Raw genomic sequence first — 25,108 nt, forward strand, 5'->3', positions numbered from 1 at the left:
GTAAATCTTTACGGGAGTAGAAAGCCTCATCTTTCTCCCGAGGAGCGACTGGTAGTTTCAAACCGCTGACCTTAAGGTTCGCAGCCCGACTCGTAACCGATAGGTATAGAGTAATTGCTACCATTATATTTGTTTTTTAGTGGTGCGGCTGCTTTCTTTGTCCTGTGTGTCTTCCTGTGCTGAGTTCATGGGTTTTTTTGTTCTTTGTTGTGAATTTCCTCATAGTTTTAATGTTTCCGTGTGCTTCTTAGATTTTCATTTTCTTGGTATGTTGTGAAGTGTTCGTTTTCTTTGAGGTTACCTTATAGTCCCTGAACTCTTCCCTCCATTTAGGGCAGTCTATTTAAAACCAAATGGCCACCACTTGTCTGTCTGTTTGTTGTATTGTGGTGGCTTGTGAATTTCTGTGATTGTGAAAGCTATGCCACTTTATTTTAAATACAAGCAGGGTCATCCATGGTGGACAGGTTTCAGATGAGCTTCCAGACAAGACAGACTAGGAAGAAAGAGTGACGAACTACTTCCGAATATTGAATCACTGAAAAACTTATGAATAGCAGAGAAACACCGTCAGATATAGTGCCGGAAAATGAGCTCCTCAGGTTGGAAGGCACTCAAAATGTGATGGGGAAAGAGCTGCTTCCTCAAAGTAGAGTTGACTGTGATAAAGTGAATGGAGTAAAGCCTGCGGACCTTCATTTGCTGATAGGGCACAACTCAAAATGAAGAGAAACAGCTGTAAACATCCATTGAAAATCGGAACATGGAATTTACGAAGCATGAATCTGGGAAACTTGGAAGTTGTCAAAAATGATATGCATGAACATCGATATCTTAGGCATTAGTGAGCTGAAATGGACTGGTATTAGGCATTTTTAATCTGACAACCACATGATTTACTATGCCAGGAATGACAAATTGAGAGGAATGGTGTTGAATTCATCATCAAAAAGAACATACCCAGATCAGTCATGAGGTACAGTGCTGCCTGTGATAGGATAATATCCATGTGCCTACAGGGAAGCCCAGTTAATATCACTGTTACTCAAATTTACGCACCAACCACTAAAGCCAGTGAGGATGAAATAGAAGAATCCTAACTTCTTCTATCTGAAATTGATCAAACATGCAATCAAGATGTATTGATCATTACTGGTGATTGGAATGTGAAGGTTGGGAGCAAAGAGGAAGAATCAGTAGTTAGAAAATATGGCCTTGGTCCTAAAAATGATGCTGGAGAATGCATGGTGGAATGCTGCAAAACCAATGATTTGTAAATTTCAAATACCTTCTTCAGACAGCATAAGAGACAACTATAACATGGACCTCGCCAGCTGGAATACATAGAAATCAAATTGACTACATCTGTGGAAAGATAAGATGGAAAAGCTCCATATCATCAGTGAAAACAAGGCCAGGCACAGACTGTGCAACAGACCATCAATTACTCATATGCAAATTCAAACTGAAGCTGAAGAAAATGAAAACAAGTCCAAGAGAGCCAAAATATAACCTTAAATATATCCCAACTGAATTTAGAGAACATCTGAAGAACAGATTTGATACATTAAACACTAAAGACCGAAGACCAGAAGAGCTGTGGGATGACACCAAGAACATCATACATGAAGAAAGCAAAAAGTCATTGAGAAGACAAGAAAGAAAGAAAAGATCAAAATGGATGTCAGAAGAGACACTGAAACTTGCTCTCCAGTGTAGCAATGCCAAAGCAAATGGAAGAAATGAGGAGATCCAAGAGCTGAACAGAAAATTTCAAACCCCAGCTTGAGATGATAAAGCCAAATATTACAACAGAATGTGCAAAGATCTGGAATTAGAAAACCAAGAAGGAAGAACACGCTCAGCATTTCTCAACCTGGGGGAACTGAAGAAAAAGTCAAGCCTCGACTTTCGTTATTGAAAGATTTTTTGGGCAAATTATTGAATGATGCAGAAAGCATTAAGAGAAGATGGAAGGAATACACAGAGTCACTGTACCAAAAGGAAATGGTTAATGTTTGTTTCAAGAGGTAACATATGATCAAGAGCCAATGATACTGAAGGAGGAAGTCCAAGGTACATTGATGGAATTGGCAAAGAACAAGGCACCAGGAATTGATAAAATAGAAATCGAAGTCTTTCAAGAGAATAGGTGACACAGGAGGCACTCACTTATCTCTGCCAAGAACATTGGAAGACAACTATCTGGCCGACTGATTGGAAGAGATCCGTATCTGTGCCCATTCCAAAGAGAGGTGACTCATACGAGTAAAGTTTTAGTAAAGTAATATAGAAACGGCTGCAAGCATATATTGACCGAGAATTTTCAGAGGTTCAAGCCAGATTCAGAAGAGGCTGTGGTACGAGGGATATCATTTCTGATGTCTGATGGATCTTGGCTGAAGCAGAGAATTTCAGAAAGATATCCATCTGTTCTTTATTGACTATGCAAAGGCTTTTGATTGTGTGGATCATGACAAGCTATGGACAACATTGCAAAGTATGAGTGTTCTGGAACACTGAATTGTGCTCATAAGGAATCTGTTCCTGAACCAAGAGGCAGTTGTTTGAACAGAACATGGGAACACTGAATGTTTTAAAATTTAAAAAGGTGTGCAACAAGGTTGTATTCTTTCACCATACTTACTCAAGCTGTATGCTAAGCAAATAATCTGAGAAGCTGGGTTCTGTGAAGAAAAACGTGGCATCAGGATTGGAGGAAGACTAATGAACAACCTGTGATACGCAGATGATACAACTTTGCTTGCCGAAAGTGAAGAGGACTTAAAACATTTACTGATGAAGATCAAAGAACACAGCCTTCGATATGGATTACATCTCAGTGTCAAGAAAACAAAAATCCTCACCATTGGTCCAATAAACAACAGTGTTATCAACAGAGAAAAGATTGAAGTTGTCAAGGACTTCATTCTTCTTGGATCAACTATCAACAATCACGGAAGCAGCAGTCAAGAAATCAAACGATGTCCTGCATTAGGCAAATGTGCTGTACAAAAACTTTTTAAAGTGTTGAAGAGCAAAGATGTCAACTCAAGGACTAAGGTGAGCCTGACCCAAGCCATGGTATTTTAAATAACTTCATATGTATGCGAAAGCTGGACAGTGAATAAGGAAGACCATAGAAGAATTGATGCTTTTGAGTTATGGTGTTGGAGAATATTGAAAGTGCCATGGGTTGCCAAAAGAACCAATAGATCCGTTTTGGACAAAGTGTAGCCAGAGTGCTCCTTAGAGGCCAAAATGGCTAAACTTCGTCTCTCATACTTTAGAAATATTATCAGGAGGGACCAGTCACTGGAGAAGGATATCGTGTTTGATAATGGTCATAGAAAAAAAGATAGGGCCAGTGGCAGCATCGATGGACTGAAGCGTGGCAACAATAGTAAGGTTGGCCCAGAATCGGACAGTGTTTCGTTCTGCTGTGCATAAGGTTGGTATGGGTCGGTACTGACTTGATGGCATCTAACAGCAACAACATTTTTTTCTGTATTCTACTACCCGACCTTCTCACCATCTGTATCTCTGTTCCTATGTGCTTACCTTCTTTTACATTGTAATTGTTTTAATCATAGACAGTTTGTTTTCATAGTTTTGTTCTGTTCATCTGACAATGTCCCACTGCTATTCATAAGGTTTGCAGTGATGAACTATTCAGAAGTGGTCCATCTCACCTTCCTACTCTGTATTAGTCTGGATGCTCATCTAAAACCTGTCACCCATGGTAACCTTGATGGTATTTAAAATCCCAATGGCATACCTTCCAGAATTACAGCAACACATAAGCCACCACAGTTCAGCAAACTGACAGACGAATGTGGACAGATGTCATAAAACTATAGGATGATATATTAGAATTAAGAAAAGGAGGGATAGCTATGAGGGGGAGCAGAAAGCATGACAATTGGTTCATATGTTAGGAGAATAAAATTCAAAGGCCTGTTCCCTTATATTGAGTCTGAGAGATCAAGGGAAGAATTTGAGGAAAAGTTGATTTTAGGGCAAAATCTATTTGGTGAGATCTAGACATTAGCAGGGAGTCCTTTTGTGGCGCTGTGGGTTAATGCAGTGGACTGCAAAGTCAGTTTGAACTACATGGTTGATGGTTCAAGCTCACTAGCTGCTCCTTGGAAACCCTATACAGGGTCGCTATGGGTTGGAAGTGACTCAATGGTACTTAACAACAATAACAACAGACATTTGTAAGGAACGCTGGTGATGCTGTGATTCATTCTCAGTTGCTGACTGAAAAGTAGCAGTTCAAACATACTAGCTACTCTGCAGAAGTAAGATGTGAAAGTCTACTTCTGTGAAGATTACAATCTTGGAGCCCCTGTGGAGCAGTCATACTCTGTTTGATAGGGTCTCTGTGAATCAGATTTGGCCAAAGTTGATAGCGGTAGGCTTTAGTAGGTTTTGTCTTTCATGTAGGAAACCTAGGTTTGAGTTCCTTCTAGATTACCTCATGTGCAACCAATACCCATTTATCAGTGGTGGTTTGCATATTGCCATGATGCTGAACAGGTTTCAGCAGTTTGCATACTAAGACAATGGGAAGAAAGGCCTGTGGTCTACTTCCAAAAATCAGTCTTTGACATCATGCAGATTACAGCTGTCTGTTCTGCAACAAATCATGAGGATAGTGTAGAACTGGGCAAAGGGTTGTTGTTATCTTTTGATGACCAACTCACTGGGAGCTAACAACCATGACGGAAGGAGAAATATATGGTTGCAGGTGTGTTTTTGTTGTTATTTGCATAGAGGAGTTGTAGTCTCATGAATTATTGTGGAATGAGGAAACATCATACTTAAGATAGTAGATGTCAGAGTATTACTTTTTTTGTTTAAGATTAGAATCAAGAAGCAGAGACATGAAGACAATATATAAAAGAAGAGTCAGGATATGTTCTAGAATCCTACTATTCAGCAGTGTAGAATGTAGCTTAGAGTATAATGGGGAAATAAAGGGTGACAAGTAAAATACCACCAGTTCAATTATTAACTACAATTTTACTCTTTCAAAAAAGTAAATTAAAAATCATGTTTATGAAGAATACCTGGCTATTGTGTTCCTTAAAACAATTATGCTACTTCTTATTACTGTAGAATTTTTACACCTGTATTTTTTTGTTTACTGAGAAAAATCGTTATTATATAATAGTTTTTGATATCTGTTGACATTATAAATTAAATTTCTTTAATTTGATTTATGATTTCAAAACCTCTTTTAAATAATTTGCATTGGAAATTCCTGAATTAGAAATGACTTTTCAATGTTACAAAATTCTCTGGTAATGACTTATAGTTATTTCTAGTATGTAAAAATAAAGAGACAAGAGCAAGAAAGCAAAATGAGAATGGCTTGAAGAAAGTTAAGTATATTAAATGAAACATTTCTTACTGTCTTCCTCGTTTGAGTAATTATTTCTGATAATTTGCTTTTTAGGAAATTATTGAAAAATATATATCAATCAGAGTCTGAAGGATGGGAGCCTTCAAAAGACTTGAGAAGACAGGTTGGACATTTAGAATCAGAACTTGCGCTTCTAAGTACGCTTGTTGGCATCAACATAAAAAAATACTCAAAGAAAACGGAGGACATCCCAAGCACTGAGATGACACAAAGAAGTAAGCACTAATTCTAACCTAAAAATGTTATTGACCTTTACATTGCTGTGCTTAGGAATGTGGATGTTATAATATTGTGTGTCAGTTTGTTGTACTGTGGTTGCTTGTGTGTTACTGTGATGCTGGAAGGTATGCTTCTGGTATTTTAAATACCAGAGTGATCTCTCATGGTGGGCGGGTTTCAGCAGAGCTTCCAGACTAAGCCAAACTAGGAAAAAGGAAAAGTAAACCACTCCTGAATGATTCGCCACTGAAAACCTAATGAGTAGCAACAGAACATTGTCTGATATAGTGCCCGAAGATGAATCAGAAGGGTCAGTATGAGTCAGAGCTTACTCATCGGCACTAAACAACCAAAGGAAGACTAAGTAACATGACTATTACTCAAATTTATGCACTACCCAATAAAGCCAATGTTGGAGAAATTGAAGAATTCTACCGACTTCAGAAAGCTGTTTTCCTGTGCTTTATTGACTACACAAAGGCTTTTGATTGTGTGGATCATGACAAGCTATGGACAACATTGTGAAGTATGAATATTCCAGAATACTTAATTGTGCTCCTGAGGAATCTGTACCTGGACCAAGAGGCAGTTGTTCGAATAGAACATGGGAAAACTGAATGGTTTAAAATTAAGAAAGATGTGCAACAGGGTTTTATTCTTTCACCATACTTATTCAACCTGAATGCTAAGCAAATAATTTAAGAAGCTGGATTCTATGAAGAAAAATGTGGCAGCAGGATTGGAGGAAGACTCATTAACAACCTGCGATATACAGATGCTACAACCTTTTTGCTGAAAGTGAAGAGGACTTAAAACATTTACTAATGAAGATCAAAGAGCACAGTCTTTTGTATGGATTAAATCTCAATGTAAAGAAAACAAAAATCCTCACCACTAGACCAATAAACAACATTCTGAACAATGGAGAAAAGACTGAAGTTGTCAAGGACTTCATTCTTCTTGAATCAACTATCAACACTCAAGAAAGCAGCAGTCTAAGAAATGAAACGATGTATTGCATTAGGCAAATCTGCTTCACAAGACCTATTTAAAGTATTGACGAGCAAAGATGTCAGCTTGAAGACTAAGGTGTGCCTGACCCAAGCCATGGTATTTTCAATAACCTCATATGCATGTGAAAGCTGGACAGTAAATAATGAAGATCATAGAAGAATTGATGCTTTTGAGTTACGGTGCTGGAGGAGAATATTGAAAGTGCCATGGGTTGCCAAAAGAACCAAAAGATCCGTGTTGGAAGAGTGCTCCTTAGTGGCCAGGATCGCCAAACGTCATCTCTCATACTTCGGACATATCGTCAAGAGGGACCAATTGCTGGAAAAGGATATCATGTTTGGTAAGGTGGTGGGTCAGAGAAAAAGAGGACGACCCCCAATGAGATAGATTTTCCAAGTAGCAGCATTGATGGTCTCAAGCGTGGCAAGACTAGTGAGGTTGACCCAGGATCGGGCAGTGTTTCATTCTGTGCATAAGGTTGCTATGAGCCTGTACCGACTCGATGGCATGTAACAACAATAACAACAACCAACTTCTTCACTCTGAAATTTATCAAATATTTTATCAATGTGCTGCTGATTAGAATGCAAAAGTTGGAAACAAGAAGTATCAGTAGTTGGAAAATAGGATTCTGGTGATAGAAAGGTTGCTGGAGATTGCATGATAGAATTCTGCAAGACCAACAACTTATTCATTGCAAATACCTTTTTCAACATAACTGGCAATTATGCATGTTGTTGTTAAGTGCCATTGAGTCAGTTCTGACCCATAGCGATCCTGTATTGGGTTTCCAAGGAGCAACTGGTGAGTTTGAACCACCAACCGTGCAGCTCAAATGTCTTTGCAGTCCAGCACATTAATCCACAGTGCCACACCAGGACTAGGACCTCATTAAATGAACACACAGAAATCAAATTGACTACATGTATTTGAAGAGATGCTAAAGAAACTTAAGTTCATCAGCCAAAACAATGCCAGGGGTCAACTATGGAGCAGTCCATCAGTTACTGCTATACAAATTTAGTCTCAGACTGTGGAAAATTAAAACACATCCACTAGAACAAAAATATCTGAATGTAGAAACAATCTCAAGAACACATTTGATGCAGTAGACAACTACAACAATGAGCAAAATTGACTATTGAATGACACAGGAAGTATCAAAAGAAAATGAAATGAATATACAGAACCACTGTACCAAATAAGAAGTGTTTGACATTCAACCTTTTCAAGATCAACAAGTGGTATTGAATGAAGTAATCCAAGCTTCATAAAAGGCATTGCCCAAAAACAAGGCTCCAAATACAAATTGAAGTTTCAACAAACCAATGCATCACTGTAAGTGCTCCCTCACTCATCTCTACCAAGAAATTTGGAATACACCTACCTGACCACCCAATTGGAAGAGATCCATATTTGTATGCATTCCAAAGAATGGTAGCCTAACAGAATGTGAAAATTATTGAACAGTATCATATGAAAGTAAAATTCTAAGACAGAACCAACTTGACTATACCTAAGAACAACAGCAATGTTGTTTTAACGTTCTGTATGGTAACTAATTGAAAGTATGGTTTTGATAAATTTGTTATCAGGTGTCTTTTGAACATTGTAATGTGCCTGGGTCTTGGTTGGTGATTGTGTGTCATCAAGCCACTTCTGACGTTTTGTAGGGTTTGCGAGGTTATAAATCTTTAAGGAGCAGGGAGCGTTATCTTTATCCTCTGGAGCAGCTGATGGATTCAAAATGCTGACCTTGCAGTTGGCAGCCCCATGAATAATCTTGCGGTGTGCATAATACTCCTTTAATATTTGCTTGAAGCAAATATTAAAGAAGAGACATTGTTCTTTTTATCAGTCAACTTTTAATAGTCAAGTAATAGAGTTAAACGATGGTAGGGACAGTGCCATCATTAATTTATAAATCTTACAAATTGTTTATCAGTAAAATAAAAGCTGGGAGCATGATGGTTCTCTATGATAAGCACTGGATTGCATGATCAGCAGTTTGAACCTACCAGCTGCTCCAGGGGAGAAAAATGAGAATTTCTCTTCTTATAAAGTTGCACAGCCTTAGAAACCCTGTACATGATCACCATGAGTCTGAACCAACTCGATGACACTTAGCAACAATAACAACAAATGATAAAAGATGCCAACCTGCTCATTTATATATAGTCTTCTATGCCTAAATATCTTGGTCTATGGCCAAGATCAATGTTTCAGCAGCTGGACCTTTTTCCACAAGGAGAATTTCTGGTTTCAGCAATTAAGTTTTCTTGCCAAGCTTCTGACATGCTCTAATAGGTAAAAGGAAGCTAATTCAGCTGTGCAACTCTGTGTTTAGAAACCTACGAACAGCATTCTTTAAAGCAGTAGTTATATTTTTTGGATGTGGTTCATGATCTTTCCACCAAAAGCCTCATAAGAACCAGCATGAAGGTCAAGTGTTTCTAGCTTTCTATTTCTTCCATTCTTTCTGACTCCTCCCATGACGCTCTCTGCTGGGTTTGATAATTCTCTGTAATATTTCACAGAATTCACAGACTGTACTCAGAATTATTTTATGTGATTTATTAGGGTGATAGATTGGTTGTGTGCCATCGAGTCCATTTTGACTCATAGTGACCCTGTGTAGGGTTTCCGAGGCTATAAATCATTATGGGAGCAGAAAGCCTCAACCTTCTCCCGCCTAGTGGCTGGTAGATTTGAACTGCTGACCTTGTGGCTTGCAGTCGAACTCGTAACTCACTACACTACCATGGCTCCTTGTTGCAATGGTACGTGGTTTTAAGCCACTATTTCTACTGTTGTTGTTTTTAAGTGCCATCGAGTTGATTCCAACCCATAGTGACCCTGTATAGAGTTTCTGAGGAGTGACTGGTAAACTTGAGCCACCAACCTTGCAGTTCAAACGACTTTGCAGTCCAGTGCATTAACTCGCAGTGCAATACCAGGACTCCATTATTTCTTTATTCCTTTATTTCTACTGTTGTTGTTGTTGTTAGGTGCTATTGAGTCGGTACCAACCCATAGCTACTTTATTCACAGCAGAATGAACCACTGCCTGAACCTGGGTCAACCTCACTACTCTTGCCACACTTGAGTCTATCGATGCTGCCACTTGCCCAGTCCATCTCATTGGGGGTCTTCCTCTTTTTCTCTGAACCTCCACCTTACCAAACATGATATCCTTCTCCAGTGACTTGTCCCTCCTGACAATATATCTGAAGTATGAGACACAAAGTTTGGCCATCTTGGCTTCCAAGGAGCACTCTGGCTGCGCTTCTTCCAAAACAGTTCTTTTGGCAGCCCATGGTTCTTTCAATATTCTCCAACACCATAACTCAAAAGCATCAAATCTTCTACGGTCTTCCTTATTCATTGTTCAGCTTTCGCATCCATATGAGGTTATTGAAAATACCATGGCTTGGGTCAGGGGCACCTTAGTCCTCAAGCTGACATCTTTGCTCTTCAACACTTGAAAAAGATCTTGTGCAGCAGATTTGCCTAATGCAAGATGTCATTTGATTTCTTGACTGCTGCTTCCATGAGTGTTGATAGTTAATCCAAGAAGAATGAAGTCCTTGACAACTTCAATCTTTTCTCTGTTGATAAGAATGTTGTTTATTGGTCCAGTGGTGAGGATTTTTGTTTTCTTTACATTGAGATGTAATCCATACCGAAGGCTGTGCTCTTTGATTTTCATTAGTAAATGTTTTTTTAAGTCCTCTTCACTTTCAGCAAGCAAAGTTGTATCATCTGCATATTGCAGGTTGTTAATGAGTCTTCCTCCAATCCTGATGCCACGTTTTTCTTCATAGAACCCAACTTATTTGATTATTTGCTTAGCATACAGGTTGAATAAGTATGGTAAAAGAATACAACTCTGTCTCACACCTTTCTTAATTTTAAACTATTCAGTGTTCCTATGTTCTATTTGAACAACTGCCTCTTGGTCCAGGTACAGATTCCTCATGAGCACAATTAAGTGTTCCGGAATATTCATATTTTGCAATGTTGTCCATAGCTTGTCATGAACCACACAATCAAAAGCCTTTTCGTAGTCAATAAAGCACAGGTAAACATCTTTCTGATAGTCTCTGCTTTCAGCCAAGATCCATCAGACATCAGAAATGATATCCCTCATTCCATGGCCTCATCTGAATCTGGCTCAAACCTCTGGAAGTTCTCTGTCAATGTATGTTTGCAGCCGTTTCTGTTTTGCCTTTAGTAAAACTTTACTCACATGGGATATCAAAGGGATTGTCCGATGATTTCCTCATTCCATTGTGTCACCTCTCTTTGTAATGGGCACAAATATGGATCTCTTCCAACAGTCGGCCAGATAGTTGTCTTCCATATTTTTTGGCAGACATGAGTGAGTGCCGCCTGTGCCGTCTGACTCTCTTCAAAGATTTCAATTTTTATTCCATCAATTTCTGGTGCCTTGTTCTCTGCCAATTCCTTCAGTGCACCTTGGACTTCCTCCTTCAGTATCATTGGCTTCTGATCATATGCTATGTCTTGAAATGGTTGAACATTAACCATTTCTTTTGGTACAGTGACTCTGTGTATTCCTTCCATTTTCTCTTGATGCTTTCTTCATCATTCAGTAATTTGCCCAGAGAATCTTTCAATAACGAAAGTCAAAGGTTGAATTTTTTATTCAGTTTCTCCAGTTCGAGAAATGCTGAGTGTGTTTTTCCTTTTTGGTTTTCTGATTCCAGATCTTTGCACATTTTGTTGTAATATTTGGCTTTATCATCTTAAGCTGCGGTTTGAAATTTTCTGTTCAGCGCTTGGATCTCCTCACTTCTTTCATTTGCTTTAGCATCTCTACGCTGGAGAGCAAGTTTGAGTGTCTCTTCTGACATCCATTTTGACCTTTTCCTTCTTTCTTGTCTTCTCAATGACTTTTTGCTTTCTTCATGTATGATGTTCTTGATGTCATCCCACAACTCTTCTGGTCTTCGGTCTTTAGTGTTTAATGTATCAAATCTGTTCTTCAGATGATCTCTAACTTCAGGTGGGATATATTCAAGGTCATGTTTTGCATCTCTTGGACTTGTTTTCATTTTCTTCAGCTTCTGTTTGAATTTGCATAAGAATAAGTGATGGTCTGTTCCACAGTCTACCCCTGGCTTTGTTTTGACTGATGATATGGAGCTTTTCCACTGTCTTTTTCTGCAGATGTAGTCAATTTGATTTCTGTGTATTTCATCTGCTGAGGTCCATGTGTATAGTCATCTTTTATGCTGTCTAAAGAAGGTATTTGAAATGAACAAATCATTGATTTTACAGAATTCTATCATGCGTTCTCCAGCATTTCTATCACCAAGGCCATATTTTCCAGCTACTGATCCTTCCTCTTTGTTCCCAACCTTAGCATTCCAATCAGCAGTAATGATCAATACATTTTGATTACATCCCTTTGTGTTGTTTTAAACTCCAAATGATCCAGATGAAAGTAAATATGACAGAATAGTATCAATTGTACGTATGCTGAATTTCTGGGTTCTAGACTATTACAGATAGGATGCCCCTGGCTCTTCGCCAAGAAGTGTCAAACTGATGGCTACCCCTTTGTATCTTTCAGTAGCCCGGCTTTAAATTGTGTATATTGAAAGAATTAGAAAAAAAATTATAGCTCTCTGCATTAACACATATATAAATTTTAAGCAAACTGCATCAAATACTTTTTGAAAAGCTGAGTCTTGATATCTTGATAACTGACCAAACTCATTGCTATATAGCCTTTTGTGTTTTGTCCTAAACCTCCTTTTTTGACCTGAACCAATTATATTTTTCTTAAAGATTGTATATTCTTTTCTTCTGTCACTTCTTTTAAAACAAATTATCTGCTTCCCTAAAAACAGAAAATTGAAAGGCTTTCTGTTTTGGAAACAAAACAATCAAAACCATAAATTAAGTGGCTTCATCTTAGGTATATGAAGGTTTATTTTCCCCATGAACAGGTATCCTTAAGTAGATAAATGAATCGAAATTAGCTTATTAAGGTGGTAATTGAAAATAACCAAACAGAATACAACTAGAAATAACAGGCAGCATTAAGAAAAGGTACATGTGTAAAGTATACAGAGGTCCCTAAAGGAGAGGGTATATTCTGCAGTCAAGATAGCTTTCAGCTATGACAGTCCTTAAAGCAGAAAGCCCTTGCTGGTGCAGTCCTAGAAACCTTAGTGGTGCAGCAGATTAAGCATTGTATTGCTAACTGGAAGGTTGTTATTAAGTGCCATTGAGTCAGTTGTAACTCATAATGAACCTAAATATGGTTTTTGAGGTACAGCTGGTGGTTAGCAGTCCAGTCGTATAGTTCCATGCCAGGACTCCAACTGGAAAATAGGTGGTTAGAACCCAATGCTGAGAGAAAGATTAAGCAATTTGCTTCCATAAAGTTTATAGCCTATGAAACCCTATGGAGCAGTTCTCTTATGTCCTATAGGCTTGCTGTGTAATGCAATCAAGTGTATGGCAGTGAATTTAGTTTTGTTTTTGTTTTTTTAGCTCTAGAGGCAGAAATTCTACCTGCTTGTGTGGTGCTGTGGGCTAATGTATTAGACTGCAAAGTCATTTGAATTGCAAGGTTGGTGGTTCAAGCTCACCAGCTGCTCTTTGGCAACCCTATACATGGTTGGAATCGACTCGACAGCACTTAATAACAACAGTGCAGCTCTCAGAATAGAAATGTTCCTTTCTTTCTGGCTGCCACCTTTTTGGGCCAGGCTCTTTCTCCTCCCTTGGTGGGTGCTACTTTCTGCATATACCACTGTCCACTGGTACCAGCTGGTGCAGCTCCTTCAGAGCACAGTTTCAACTGCATTTACTAAGGATAGGTGTGCAGTCTTGGTGTGGTACTGTTGGATAGACAGTGGACTGTTAATAGCAAGATTGGTGGTTCAGACCCTTTAGCCTCTCTTTGGAATCCCTCTATGGGTCTGGCTTGGTAACACTTAGCAACAACAACAACAAGGGTAGGTGTGCACAATTGATTATTATAAATGATGTCAGTAAGTTGTACATCTGTAAACAGTTGTGTGTGACTTTTTTTTTTAAAGTTTTTATTATGAATTATGTGATAGTTTCCATGGTAGAACATTAGCTTTACATTCATCCTATCTTATTTTGTTTCATTGCAATGGTTACAATCTCCTGCATGCATGTTTGATGAAACAGCCAAGGGGTACACCCCGCAAACCTGCCCCCTGGCTGTTAACACACAGAACCTCTACCTCCCATAGTGCATAGTCCCCAGCGGCTTCATCTTTCCATGTCATCGTCTCTGCCTCCATCTCTGGTGTCCTTGCTTCTCTGGATAGGGTCCCTCAATCCACTCTTCTCCCTTGATAGTCCCAGGGTTCCCCTCTCCTCAACTGCAAGATCAGCTGCTTCCCTCCTTTTGCTACAAAACCTCTACCTTTACATTTGCGGCACTCACAATAAGTCCTGATAGCAGTTTTTCACTATTGAGCCATAAGAGTCTTATCCCTAACTCCTTTCACCAGCCCTGTCCAGACAGGTTGGAAAGCACTCAGTGAAGATTCTGCCTTCACCTGCACCCTCAGAAACTAAGCTCCCTCTTGAAAACTTGTATGCCAGTGAATTCATGTCTTTGTAGCCCCTCCATTTTGGGTGGCCAATGTCTAAGTTGCCCTTCCCTGTCAACCCTGTTTACTGAGGAGGTGATTATGATCCTAACTGTAAAGATTCGTTTCCTTTTTTTGAGCTACTATATCCATAAGAATAGGTCAAGTTCATCAAATTATAGTGGATTACTCTTTTTTCCCTTTTCTTTCTTCCTCTAGTCTAGTTCTGGTCATTCAGCTATTGAAGCCAGGCCAAATGGGTACTATCTGCAAGTGTGGGTGTTCTTGTGCATCTCCCCTCACTTCATATCAGCTGGATGTTTTACTCTCTGCTCTAGTCCTCTGTGGCCATGTCCCTGTCCCTGGGCCTAGGAGTCCCCAGATCTCGTCATACTGCTGGCCAACCAGTCTCAATCCAGGTTGACAGGAATCTATTGAATGTGGTCGGACTTAGCTCACAACTTCATTGCTGTTTTTCCCCCACTTCCCCTTATCGGTGACCAACATGGTCACCAGCAAGACCACATGCCTGCTCGTGTATTCCCCTTGAGTCTTAGTCTTGGAAGGAGCTTTGCCCTTAGGGGACCTGATCACTTGCCTTAATGGCTCCTGAGCGAATGACTTGCTTGTTCTTGTACTAGTCAATCACACTGCCGTTACTGTTTTTGATTTTTCTTACTGTTCTTTCTTTCAAGAAGTAGCTTCTTCTTCTTCTTTTTTTTTTTTAGCCATTCTAGGCTGGTCTGCTTGTCCTTTCAGTGAAAATTTCCCACCTCAAAATGTTCTGGATGAGGATCAGTATCCCTCCTTCACTGGCCAAATTCTAGCCCCATTTTAGGTATTCCAATCAGTTTTAGGCTGAAGATGGATTTACAAGCTTTCTATGGTGATGTTTCTGGCTATTCCTTTCTCTCACCCTGAGGAGTCTATTTTACAATAGTAGGTAGGGGAAACCAAGATTCAAAAGACAGCCAAGCATCTTAACATTATTTCTGCTCTTTTAACCATTCAAACCATTCCTCAATCCCTGTATCCCAGAGCCCTGTTGTTCCACGCTTGTGCATACATCATTTTTTACCTCTGTCTCATTTAGCCTGTGCAAACCTGCCTAACTGTTCTCCCATCTGCCTTGGTCTTTCCCTTCTCCCTTGAATTGTATTGTCCCCCCGCCAACACCAAAACTGTCCTGTGTCTATTCCCTGCCTTGCTCTCCACCTTCCCCTCCCTCTCCCTACTATCATACCCTATACACCCAGGTAACCAGCAAATAAGTCCCCCCTCCTCCCTTTTTAGTGTGCATACTTTTTCTTAATCTTTTACAATTATTGTCCTATGCAGTATTTCTCCTTTTATAAGTCTTTAATCCATGCTGAGTTGGGTTTTGTATAAGGCGTGAGGTAAAGGTTTTATTTCAATCTTTTGCTTATCGCTTTCTAGTTCTGCCAGCACCATCTGTTGAAGAAACTGTCTCCTCCCCATGCAATATACTTAGGTACTTTGTTGATAATCAGTTGTCTGAATGTAGATGAGTTAATTTCTGGATTCTTGATTCTGTTCCATTGATCAATGTATCTTTCATTGTACCAGGCTGTTTTGAACACTGTAGCTGTGTAGTAAATTTTGAAGTCAGAGAGTGAGAGGCTTCCAACCTTATTCATCTTCTTAAGCAGTGCTTTGCTTATTCTGGGTCTCTTTCCTTTCCATATAAAGTTTGTAATTGTTTTTTCCAACTCTTTGAAGAATGTTGTTGTTATCTGGATTGGTATTGCATTATGTGTGTAAATTACTTTGGGTTGTATTGACAAAAATCAGTTGGATTCCGCTATAGTAACAATGACAATGTAGAAAAGTACAATAGGAAAGAAATAGCATTTATAATAGCCACCCAAAGGATGAAATATTTAGGCATAAATGTAACCAGAGAAACAAAGGACCTACATGAAGAAAACTACAAAACACTACTACAAGAAACCAAAAGACTTACAAATGGAAGAATATACCATGCTCCTAGATAGAAAGACTCAAAATTGTGAAAATGTCAATACAACCCAAAGTTTGAACTGCCAATTTTGTGAGGCTGTCCTTTAGCAAGACATTTTTATTACAAAACAAATACAGAACGAATTTCTCTTATGTTTTGCCTAAGAAGAAATTTGAAGCTGTTTTTCTATGATAGCCCTAGGTAGACTTTTCAGGGAAACAAAATCCATTGGAATGATGATAATTTTAAATATCTGAAAGTCTTTAACAATTATTTTGCATACATGAGTATATTAGTGTGCAACCATCACATGTAACTGGATCTTCAAGTAAGAAGTGGTATACAGACTGTACTGGAAGTGTAAGTATCATTTAACACAACAGGCATTTCCTCAAGGTGGCAAGATTCCTTACACTTCTTTTTTTTTTTTTTTTTTTTTTTAGTTCTTGGATTTTTATTAACTTGAGACCATTTTGACAGCTTCAGTGAGATTTCTTTCTCAGTTAGTGATTCTGTCTTAGGTAGACTGTTCTAGATTACCTGTAATTCCTAAAAACATTTATTGTGGGTACATATTTTGGTTTTGTCAAATTCCCCATTTAATTTTTTAAAAAAAGAATGTAACTATTGTATCCAAATATTTTTACATTTTAATTTTGGAAAATGCCCCATGTATAAAAGGTCAAATTGTTGTTGTTTTTAAAAAAAATATTTTTAAGGTTTTTATTGTGGATTGAGTGAAAGTTTACAGGGCATACCATCAGTTTTACATTCAACAAATCATATACCTTGTTTCATTACACTGATTATAATCCCCTCTATGTACCATTGGTCAACAGTATTTCTCTCTATCCACTTAACTTTTTTAAAAAACAAACAACAAAAAAACACTCAGGTATATATAATTTACATTTCCACCGGGCTTACACTATATTTTTAAGAGAGCAAACTACTGTAGCAAGTATGAGCCCAATATTCCTTCTCATGCTCACGGGACTAGATTTTGCTGAGGGCTGTAATGAAGTCAAGAAAAGCATTTGTGGCAGAGTCACTGTTCAGTTTTTATTAATTGGAATATATTATTGAGATAAAGTAACAATTTAAAAAAGCCTGGTGCTATTGAGTAGGTTCTAATTGATAGTGAGCCTACAAAGGAACTTTAAATACCAAAAGTAGCCTTCCTCCTGAATTGCTTAAAGGAACAATTATTAAATTATTTTCTGCTATTAGTTAACCAAAGCAGTAACTATGATCTGAGACTTATCCAACTTTTGTATTTTGGATGATTTATCCGCTAAATATGATCTTTACATTTTATTTGTATTATTTATTGTGGTTAAAGATATATAACATAACTTTGCCATTTTAGCCATTGTTGGTGGTGTTGTTAAGTGCTGTTGAGTCCATTTAGACTCATAGTGATCTTGTATAGGGTTTCCAAGGAGCAGTTGGCGGGCTTGAACTGCTGACCTTGTGGTTTACAGTCCAGTGCTGATCCTACAGCTAATAAGTGTATAATTCAGTAACATGAATCACATTGAAAATGTTGTGTAATCATCACCACTATCTATTCCAAATTTTTTCATCATCTTTAACAGAAAATGTACCCCCAGCCCTGGTAAACAGTAATTTGCTTTCTATCTATTTTATACAAATGAAATCATCCAATATTTATCCTTTAGTGTCTGATTTATTTCACTTAGTCAAGTGTTTTCAAAGTCCTTCCAGATTGTAGCATGTACCAGAATGTTAGTATTTTTATGGTTGAAAGATATTCTATTGTGAATATATACCACATTTTCTATCTATTGCTGGATGTTAAGGTTGTTTCTATCTTTTGGCCATTGTGAATAATCTTCAGTGGACGTTGGTTTACATGTATTTATTGTTTTCAGTTCCTTGGGGTATATACTTAAGAGTAGAATTGTTAGATCATATGGTAATTCTATGTTTAACTTTTTGAGGAACTCCAAACTGTTCTTGGCAGATGCTACACTATTTTACATTCCTATGAGCAATGAAAGAAGGTTCTTATTTCCATGTCTTCACCAACACTTGTATTTTTCTGGGGCTTTTGTTTTGCTGGTTTATGTTAACTGTTGCCATCCTATTAAGTGTCAAGTGGTATCTTACAGTTTTGATTTGCACTTCCCTAATGACTAGCTCTGGTAGTGGTAGTGGTTACCAATCGGGCTGCAAACCGCAAAGTCAACAGTTCGAAACTACCAGTAGCTCCGCGGGAGAAAGATGAGGTTTTCTGCTCCCGTAAAGATTTACAGCCTGGGAAACCCTGTAAAGGGTCGCTATGGGTCGGAACCGACTCGACCGCACTTAACAACAACAACAACAACAATGACTAGTGGAAGGAGCTCTGGTAGCGTAGTGGTTACGAGTCAGGCTGCTAACCACAAGGCCAGCAGTTCGAAACTGCCAGCGGTTACGCAGGAGAAAGATGAGGCGTTCTGCTCCCGTAAAGATTTACAGCCTTGGAAATCCTGTGCAGGGTCACTATGAGTTGGAACCGACTCCACGGTACTTAACAACAACAACAACAATGACTAGTGGAGTTCTGATACAGCACTGTGGGTTAATGCACTGGACTGCAAAGTCAGTTTGAACCACAAGGTTACCCATTCAAGCTCACCAGCTGCTCCTCAGAAACCCTATACAAGGTCACTATGGGTTGGAACTGACTTGACAGCACTTAACAACAACAATGACTAGTGATCACCTCTCATACTGTGGTGGCTTGTTTGTTGCTGTGATAGAAGCTATGACATTGTTTTAAATACCAGCAGGGTCACACTGATGGTCGACAGATTTCAGCAGAACTTCCAGCTACTCTGCAGAAGAGACAGACTAGGAAGGATGAGACACAGACTACTTCTGAATGTCTAGCCATTGAAACCCTTTTGAATAGCAGAGGAGCATTGTCAGATATAGAGTCAAAAGGTTGAAAATATTATGAAAAGCACCTGAGTATTATATGATATCGTGCCAGAAGATGAGCTCCTTTTGTTGAAAGTCACTCAAAATATCACAGGGGAAGATCTGCCTCCTTAAAGTAGAGTTGATTGTGGTTATATGAATGGTGTAAAGATTTCGCAATTTTCATTTCCTGAGGGACACAACTCAAACTGAGGAGAAACAGATGCAAACATTCTTTAGTAATCAGAACATGAAACGTATGAAGTATGAATTTAGGAAAATTGGAAGTTGTTAAAAATGAAATGCAACGTATAAAGACTGATTTTCTAGGCATTAGTGAACTGAAGTGCACTGGTATTGGTCATTTTGAATATGACAATCATAAGGTTTACTATGCGTGGAACTACAAATTCAAGAAGAATTAAATCATTAAAAAGAACATTTCAAGATATATTTCAAAGTACAATGCTGCCAAAAAAATTCACAACTTTCTCTCCACCAATAAGTGGTATGCATCTATGACACCTGCTGCCCTCTTGGCTTCAAAGTCACCTGTGAGAGTTCAAGATGGCCACGCTACAGCTGGCTAATTGGCTTGCGTCACCTATCTTTTGTCTTTTTGCCCCTGCCCACCCCCCATGCATCTGTTCAGCTGCTTCTCCCAGTGAGGGCTGGCCAGGGCTAGTTCTGCAGATTTGGAGCAGGGCCCACCTGAAAGGGGTTAATTCAGATAGCTCTCCTCACTTTAATGGGACTCACAACTGCTGCATTCACCTCTGTGTGGTTCCCACCTCCTGGAAAGTGGAAACTTCCCAGGGTTGTATATGTATGTAGGTGGGGGCCAACCTCATGCCTGGTCACCAGGGGAATGTGGGAAACAAGAAAAAAATTGCACCTTTATCTCCATGAGCCACAGGTGTGTTTCTGCAACACCAATATGTTTTCTTGTCTATGAATGTTCAAGATGGCTGTGCCGTGTCAGGTTGGCTGGCCCAGGTCAGTATTCTCTCCTTTTGTTGTTGTATCTGTTCAGCTCTCTCTCCTAGTAAGCATTCAATCCACGTCTCTATCTGAAGCTTCATCTGAAGGTCAGAGTTCTAGGACTGTTATCGGCATCTGTTTCATTTGATTCCTGTATCTTTCCTGTAGAGGTCTATACAGACTTTCTGCCTGTTCTACCATCTTGCCCCTCTGCACTGGAAAGTCTTTTGATGTGCAAAAATTCTTAAATTTTATAGGGTGGTGCTTATTTATTTTGTTTTTTGGCTGTTTGCATTTTTGTTATATTTGTCGTCGTTGTTATGTGCCGTGGAGTTGGTTCTGACTGATAGTGACCCTGTATAGGGTTTCCGAGGCTGTAAATCTTTACGGAAGCAGAAAGTCTCATCTTTCTCCCACAGAACAGCTGGTAGTTTCCAATTGCCTATCTTGAGGTTTGCAGCCCAATTCGTAACCACTACACTACCGGAGCTCCTTGTTATAGTAGATAGTAGCATTTTTTTAAAGGAGCCCTGGGGGTGTAGTGGGTTACTACACCCTCAGGACTGCAAGGTCTGCAATTTGAATCCATCAGCTACTCTGCAGAAGATGAGGCTATCTGCTCTTAAAAAGATTTACAACCTTAAGGAGCTCTTGTACTTTATCCTACATGGTTGCTATGTGACTTTGTATAGTCCTTCCATCTTCTTTCAATGCTTTCTGTAGCGTTTAATATCTTGACTGTTGTTAAGTGCTATCTAGTCATTTCTGACCTATACATTTCCAAGGAATGGCTGGTGAGCTTGAATGCTGACCTTTCAGCTTAAAATCATCCCACAACTCTTATAGTCTTTGGTATTTAGTGATACATCAAATCTTTTCTTGACATGATTTTTAAATTCAGGTGGGATATGTTCAAGGTCATATTTTGGCTCTTGTGGACTTGTTTTAATTTTCTTTTGCTTCATCCTAAACTTGAGTATGAGCAATTGATTTTCTGTTCCATAGTCTGCTTCTGGTCTTGTTTTGGCTGATATAAAGCTTTTCCACCATCTCTTTCCACAGATGTAGTCAGTTTGGTTTCTGTGCATTCCATCTGGTGAGGCTTATGTATGTGTCTTTTATGTTGTTTAAAAAAGGTATTTGCAATGATGAAGTCATTGGTCTTGCAAAATTCTATCATGTGATCTCCAGCATTGTTTCTATCACTAAGGCCATGTTTTCCAACTACTGATCCTTCCTTTGTGCTCTCAACCTTTGCGTTCCAATTACAGTAATTATCAATACTTCTTGATTGCATGTTTGATCAATTTCAGACTGAGAAGTTGATGGAATTCTTCAATTTCATCATCACTGGCTTGTAAGTTGTTGTGTAAATTTGAATAATAGTTGTACTGACTGGTCTTTCTTGTAGGTGAATGGATATTATCCTATCACATGTAGCATTATACTTAAGACAGATCTTGATAATGCTGTTTTTGATGATTAATGTCACGTGACGCCAGTCCGCTTCAATTTGTCATTGCCTGCATAGTAAACCATGTAATTGTCAGATTCAAAATGGCCAATACCAGTCTATTTCACCCCACTAATGCCTATGATATTAATGTTTATGCATTTAATTTTATTTTTGTCAATTAAAATTTTCTTAGATTCATACTTCGTACATTCCATGTTCCAGTTATTAATGAATGTTTACAGCTGTTTCTCTTCATTTTGAGTTGGACCCCATCAGCAAACAAAAGTTCCAAAGGATTTACTTCATTCGTGTTACCACAGTCAACTCTAATTTGAGGAGGCAGTTCTTCCTCAGTTGTATTTTGAGTGCCTTCCAACCTGAGTGGTTGTTTGTTCTTCTGGCACTATATCTGACAATATTCTGGTACTCTTCATCATGTTTCAGCATTCTTGTGCCAACAGTGTCCCACTGCTATTCATAAGGTTTTCTGTGACTAAATATTCAGAAGTAGTCTGTCTCTTCTTCCTAGTCTTAGTCTGGAAGCTCAGCTGAAACCTGTCTACCCTGCTGTTATTTAAAATACCTGTGGTGTAGCTTCCAGAATTGCAAGCCACCACAGATGACAAACTGAGAGACATGTGGTGAATCCCAACTGCTGTGCCCCTGGAAATCCAGTTGACACAAAACCCTAACCATTGCAGTCGCTATGATTCGAATTGACTTGATGGCAATAGAGTTTATGGCTATTGATGTTTAGCATCTTCATACTTGTTATCCATTTAAATGTTGAAATGTCTGTTAAAGTGCTCCATTTTCCATGGTCAATTGGCATAGCATAGGCCACAAAGATAATGTTTTAGATCTTACTTTGGTGACTAGTGACTGAGATCTTAAAAGCTTATAAAGGAGCGAGCAACTTAGACATTGGCTACTTAAAATGGGGAGGGGGGCTATAAAGGCACAAAGTGGCTGACTTACAAGTTTTCAAGAAGGAGCTTATTTTCAGAGCAAGCAGGGGAAGATAGAATCCCCACTGAATAGTTTTCACCTTGTCTATATGGGTCTGGTGAAAGGAGATATGGGGATAGTATTCTTTTGATTCAACAGTGAGCAGTTGTTATCATGATTAATTGCAGTTGTCACAAGTGTAAAGGTAGAAGTTGTGTGACAAAAAGGGGGGGTAGTTAATCTTACATTCCAGGAACAGAGGATCCTAGGACCAGCAAGAGGGATGAGCATGAATGGAACGTGGGATCTTAACCAAAGAAGCAGCGATACCAGAGACAGAGGTAGAGGTGATGGCATAGAGAGGAGAGATAGAGCATCTGAGGACTCTAGACTCATGGAAAGAGAAAGACTGTGTGTTATTGAGTAGGGGGATGGTCTGCAAAATGTGCCCTTTGGTTGTTTAAATTATTATATATTCCTGTGTACATCAAAAAACTTTTTAAAAGAAGGGAATACAGGCAATGGCGCAGGGAGGGAATTGTAATCATTGCAATGGTCCAAAACTGATATTCTGCCACGTAGACTGTCACTCAGTTCACAATAAAAACTTTTTTTAAAAAGCTTATGAGCAGCAACTGTTGGTCTCTGGTTGGCCAGAGAAAAGAAGAATGATGAAAATTGAAGACACTTGGAAACAATTAGTCCAGTGGACTAATGGATCCCCTAAAGATCAGTCTCCTTGAAATGAGACCAGAAGAACTAGATGGTACCTGGCTACCACTACGAACTACTTTGAAAGGGATCACATTAAGAGATTTTCCTTCCAGCTCAGTAATTCGGCTTTCCATTAATTCAGTTCTGTTTCTTTACCCTTTCAGTGTATTATGTATTTTTAAATTCTTAGTGTTAACTGTCCAATTTTATATAATTCCCATTGTTTTCAATTACTTTGTCAGTTTGTTTCCTGATTTTTTTCCATAGCTTTATCTATGTTTTCCTTGAAGTCATCTGCAGTTTTCTTGATCATTCTCTGAATCCATTGAAGTTGCCTAATTAGTATTCTTTTAAATTACTTATCAGATACTTCCAGTATCATTTGTGGTGTTATATTTTCTAACTTGTTCGTTTGATTTTGGTCACTTGTTCTGGGCACTGTGTGTGTGTGTGTGTGTGTGTGTAGAAAAAGGCTGAGACTCTGTTTTCTCAGAGACATTATGGTGTGGTATTTATATTTAATTGATGATTGTATATTGATGTATTCTCAGGCACTTACCACCTGTCTCCTGGTAGGTGTATTAGAGAAGTTCGAATCCATTTAGTGCTCTAGTCACTCTTTGGGTAGAGTACTTCAGGGTGGGTTTACTTGTCCAGGCACCCAATCCTGGCAGAGCTAGACTGTAGAAGGGAGTGCCACTGGCCACTGGATTGGTGAAGATAGGAACTGGCCATGTTCCTGGCTACCAGAAGGGCTTGGAAACAAAGGAGAACTACATCCCTTTACTACCAACCTCCAGCTGCATCCTCTGTCCACAGACTGCTGTATCAACAGCCACTTTTAAGAATTCAAGATGGCGTCATAATCCTCCAGTTTTTTTTCTCTTTCACTGCTCCTGTTCAGCTTCCTCTCCCAGTTGACACTCAATCCATGTCTCTGTCCTATCTTCTGATGCTCAAGGTTCCAGGATCACCATCTGTATCTGTTCCACTTGGTCTCTCATTACTTTGTTGCAGAGTTTCATCTCAGTGCATTTTCCTTACTCTCCCATCTTACATCTCCTCACTAAACCCTCCTTGGTCCATTTTGCATTCTTTTTTGTTTCTTATGTGAAGCATAGATCCTGATTCATTCTTTCACATGTGGAAATCAAATTTACCCAGCACTATTTATTAAAGAGAATGCATCCTTCCCCATGGAATGGAATCACGAGAAATTTGAGTCATGAGAAATTTACTTCTGGTTTTGTACAAGTCATAATATTAGGGTGACATAAGTCATATATTGCAAGCCAGTTTTTAAAGATTCTTGACATAATACCCTTGTTTATCATAACTGTCATTAAAAAAACTATTAAAGAAATATGTTTTCAGTGTCTGCAAGAAATATGATTTAATAACTTTTAGAGATTTCTGAATTTTATTTGGACTAACTAGTATATTTCCAGAGTATATACATAATAATTTTGTTGTTGTTAAGTGCCATTGAGTTGGTAGCGACTCACAGCGACCTTATGCACAGCAGAATGAAACACTGCCTGATTCTGGGCCAACCTCACTATTGTTGCCACTATCTATTGCACTTGGTCTCCCATGTCTTTGTTGCAGAGGTTCATCTCAGTGTGTTTTCCTTACTCACTCATCTTGCATCTCCTTATGCAACCCTCCTTGGTCCATTTTGAATTCTTTTTTGTTTCTTATGCTTGAGTCCATCGATGCTACCACTTGGTCAGTCCATCTTGTTTGGTTCTTCCTCTTTTTCTCTGACCCTCCACCTTACCAAACATGATATCCTTCTCCAGCGACTGGTCCCTCCTGACAATATGTCC

At 38.8% G+C, this 25,108-nt stretch overlaps 1 protein-coding gene across 1 annotated transcript in view; it reads left to right on the forward strand.

Moving 5' to 3' along the window:
• CENPP (centromere protein P) overlaps positions 1 to 25,108 on the forward strand; it is a 422,858-nt gene that overhangs the window by 17,755 nt on the left and 379,995 nt on the right. Inside the window, exon 2 of the mRNA XM_006876774.1 lies at positions 5,465 to 5,646. Within this exon, the coding sequence (XP_006876836.1) occupies positions 5,465 to 5,646 (182 nt within the window). The remainder of the gene's footprint in view (positions 1 to 5,464; positions 5,647 to 25,108) is intronic.

The sequence above is a fragment of the Chrysochloris asiatica genome, unplaced genomic scaffold (assembly GCF_000296735.1).
Source record: "Chrysochloris asiatica unplaced genomic scaffold, ChrAsi1.0 scaffold00412, whole genome shotgun sequence".
Classification (NCBI taxonomy): Eukaryota; Metazoa; Chordata; class Mammalia; order Afrosoricida; family Chrysochloridae; genus Chrysochloris; species Chrysochloris asiatica.